We start from the raw sequence: 2,654 nt of genomic DNA, 5'->3' as shown, positions 1-2,654 counted from the left end.
CCCTCCAGAGGGAGGAAGGCCTGGGGGCCGAGATGGGGGCCAGGGCAGGATCCGGCCCTTCAAGACCGCAGTCGGTCCTTCAGGAGGAAGGAAGGATTTGGGGAGGGGAGAGAGAGAGAGAGAGAGTGTGTAAAGCTTTTCTGCTTTGGTTTTCTCTGCCGTTGTCCCAGGCAGGAACATTGAATAGGGAGACCTCTGCCTCCCATTGGAGGATTCTTCCAAAACAAAACCACAAACCTTTAGAAACAGGAAAGGGGAATCGATAAAGATTAGCATTAGAGAGGACCTGCAATCAGTGCTCGACTTACAACAGTTCATTTAGCGACTATTCAAAGTTACAACATCACTGGGAAAAGGGGCCATTTGTCACACTGAAACCACGTTGGTGTCCTTGTGCTCACAGGATCGAAATTCAGACGCTTGGCAACTGACTCCTATTTACGACGGTCACAGTGTCCCCAGGATGACAGGATCCCCTTTGGCGACCGTCTGACAAGCAAAGTCAATGGGGGAGCCGGATTTATTTAATAACCATGTTACTAACTTCACTACAGTGATTCACTCACCAACTGTGGCCAGAAGAGTCACCAAATGGAGCAAAACTCACTTAAGAAATGTTTCACTTAGCAACCGAAATTCTGGACTCAGTTGTGTTCGTAAGTTGAGGACTACCTGTTCTTTGTTTTGAATCCTCAGCCCAATCCAGACATACTGAAAGGACGTCTTTATCTTCTCAGCGACCAGCTGGGCCACAAAGTCTCCTTCTCCGGAGCTTTCGATGGAGACCAGATGCGAGGTCTTCACCCCCTCCTCGCAGAAACTCTGGGAGAGACCGACAAGAGAGAGAGAGAGAGAGAGACTTGTTCAGCTGAGAAGGAGATTTGTGTCTATATGGTGGGTTATGTGTGTGTGTGTGTGTGTGTGTGTGTGTGTTCCTGCCTCTGAGAACAGAGCAGGGATCGGACTGCCTGGTCCTGGCCACCCTCAGGATCTCCTTGACCCCCCACAGTTGCCCTCCCTGAACAGACCCTCCTCCTCCTCCTCCTCCTCCACAGAGGCCCCGGACTGACCCTGCTCAACCCCTGCTCCCTGTCCGGGGAGCCCCTCTGGCTCAGAAAAGGGGCCTCTCCCTCCTTCTCCCCCTCCTCCCCCTCCTCCTACCCCCCCCCCTCCTCCTCCCCTCCTCCTCCTCCACAGAGGCCCCGAACTGAAGCCGGGACCAGCCTTTGGGGCAGTGGGCTCTGCAGACCCCGCTCACCCCCTGCTCCCTGTCAGGGGAGCCCCTCTGGCTCAGCAAAGGGGCCTCCCCCTCCTCCTCTTAGGGGGGCAGCAAAGAGGATCCTGGCACCGTTTCCTGCTGGTTCCAAGGGCGGAGAAGGGGAGCTCCAGGGGGCTCAGAGGGAGGGTCCCCAGGATATCTGCCTCTCAGGGATCCCTTTCTCCCTCTCTCTCAGCCTAGCCACTTGGGGGCTTTGCAAGGCTCTCCCTGGACGTCTCCTCTCCTCGGCCTGGGCTGGGAGACCCTCAGGCACACAAAGACCCCTCACCTCTGCATCTTCCCAGTTTTTCGGTTCACTGAAGGCCTGGTAGCAATACCGATCATAGGCGGACCAACCAGGGATACAATCGAAATCAGCTCCAGTACCTGTGTGGGAAGACAGGAGGCCCAATGAGAAGAGAGGAGGGGGAGGAGGGGGAGGAAGAAGAGGGGGGGAGGATGAGGAGGGCAGGAGGAGGGGGGGAGGAGGAGGGGGAGAGAGCTGGGTCTACAGAACAGGCTTAACCTGCTGTGTTGCAAACATCTTTGATGACAATAAATTGCAACCGACTTGCAGCTTCCTTTGCAGATTGTCCAAACCTCGGTTAGAGTGAACCCTGGTTTAATTCCCTGGAAGCTGCATGTCTGGTGTGTCTCTGTCCACGTTGGCGGCTTTTTTCATTCCGTGAAGGGTGTGAAGTCAAAAATTGGGTTCTTTCACGAATAGATTAACCTTTGCAGACCTGCCTGGGCTTCAAGTCCCAACTGAGCCAATTTGGCCTAGTGGTTAGAGCACCTGGCTAGGAAGCGGGAGACGGGCAGTTCTAGTCCCGCCTTAGTCACGAAAGCAGGGTGTCAATCACTCTCTCTTAGCTTAATCCACCTCACAGGGTTGTTGAGGGAAAACAGAAGGAGGAAAGAATATCAGGTATGTTTGCTGCCTTGAATTATTGGTAGCAATAATAACAATATTAATATTATTATTAATAATAATAAAGGCAGGATACACAGGAATAAATAAAAACCGTGAAGCTTCTTCAGCCATTCAGACATAGCAAGAATTATCCCCACTGCAATGGCCTTGATGTGGGGCTGCCCTTGATGTGGGGCTGGGAGGGGGGAGGTTCTCCTTAGGTCAGGACCAGCCATGTCTGGGGGTTGCGGTGTAGAGAGGGCGGGGGAGGGGGGTGGGGGGTGGAGGGAGGAGAGAGGTATCAGTACGGTCAGTGGGAGAGGCAGATATGGCGGGAGCAGAGGACCATATCAGGTTAGGGGAGCACGCACACGCTATTTACAAGCTTGTGGGTGCTCCGGTCCTCAGGTCTCCACTCGGCTTCCAGGAGACCTAGATCCCCCGGCCCGGAACCATCGGCTGCTGTTATGCAACGCCAGGTCC

The 2,654-nt window shown here is 54.3% G+C and overlaps 2 protein-coding genes across 2 annotated transcripts in view; one reads left to right on the top strand and one right to left on the bottom strand.

The window, feature by feature from the left end:
* Nucleotides 1-1,645, bottom strand: part of LOC107287539 (snaclec mucetin subunit alpha-like) — a gene marked incomplete at its 5' end in the record, with an annotated part of 3,594 nt that extends 1,949 nt beyond the window's left edge. Inside the window, 2 exon segments of the mRNA XM_015816064.1 lie at nucleotides 673-822; nucleotides 1,548-1,645. Of these exon segments, the coding sequence (XP_015671550.1) occupies nucleotides 673-822; nucleotides 1,548-1,645 (248 nt within the window).
* LOC107287549 (snaclec trimecetin subunit beta-like) overlaps nucleotides 1-2,654 on the top strand; it is a 36,217-nt gene that overhangs the window by 15,946 nt on the left and 17,617 nt on the right. The gene's annotated exons all lie outside the window — the stretch shown is intronic.

This window comes from Protobothrops mucrosquamatus, unplaced genomic scaffold (assembly GCF_001527695.2).
Source record: "Protobothrops mucrosquamatus isolate PMUCROS unplaced genomic scaffold, P.Mucros_1.0 scaffold_108, whole genome shotgun sequence".
Classification (NCBI taxonomy): domain Eukaryota; kingdom Metazoa; phylum Chordata; class Lepidosauria; order Squamata; family Viperidae; genus Protobothrops; species Protobothrops mucrosquamatus.
This window is presented reverse-complemented; position numbering and strand designations above follow the sequence as displayed.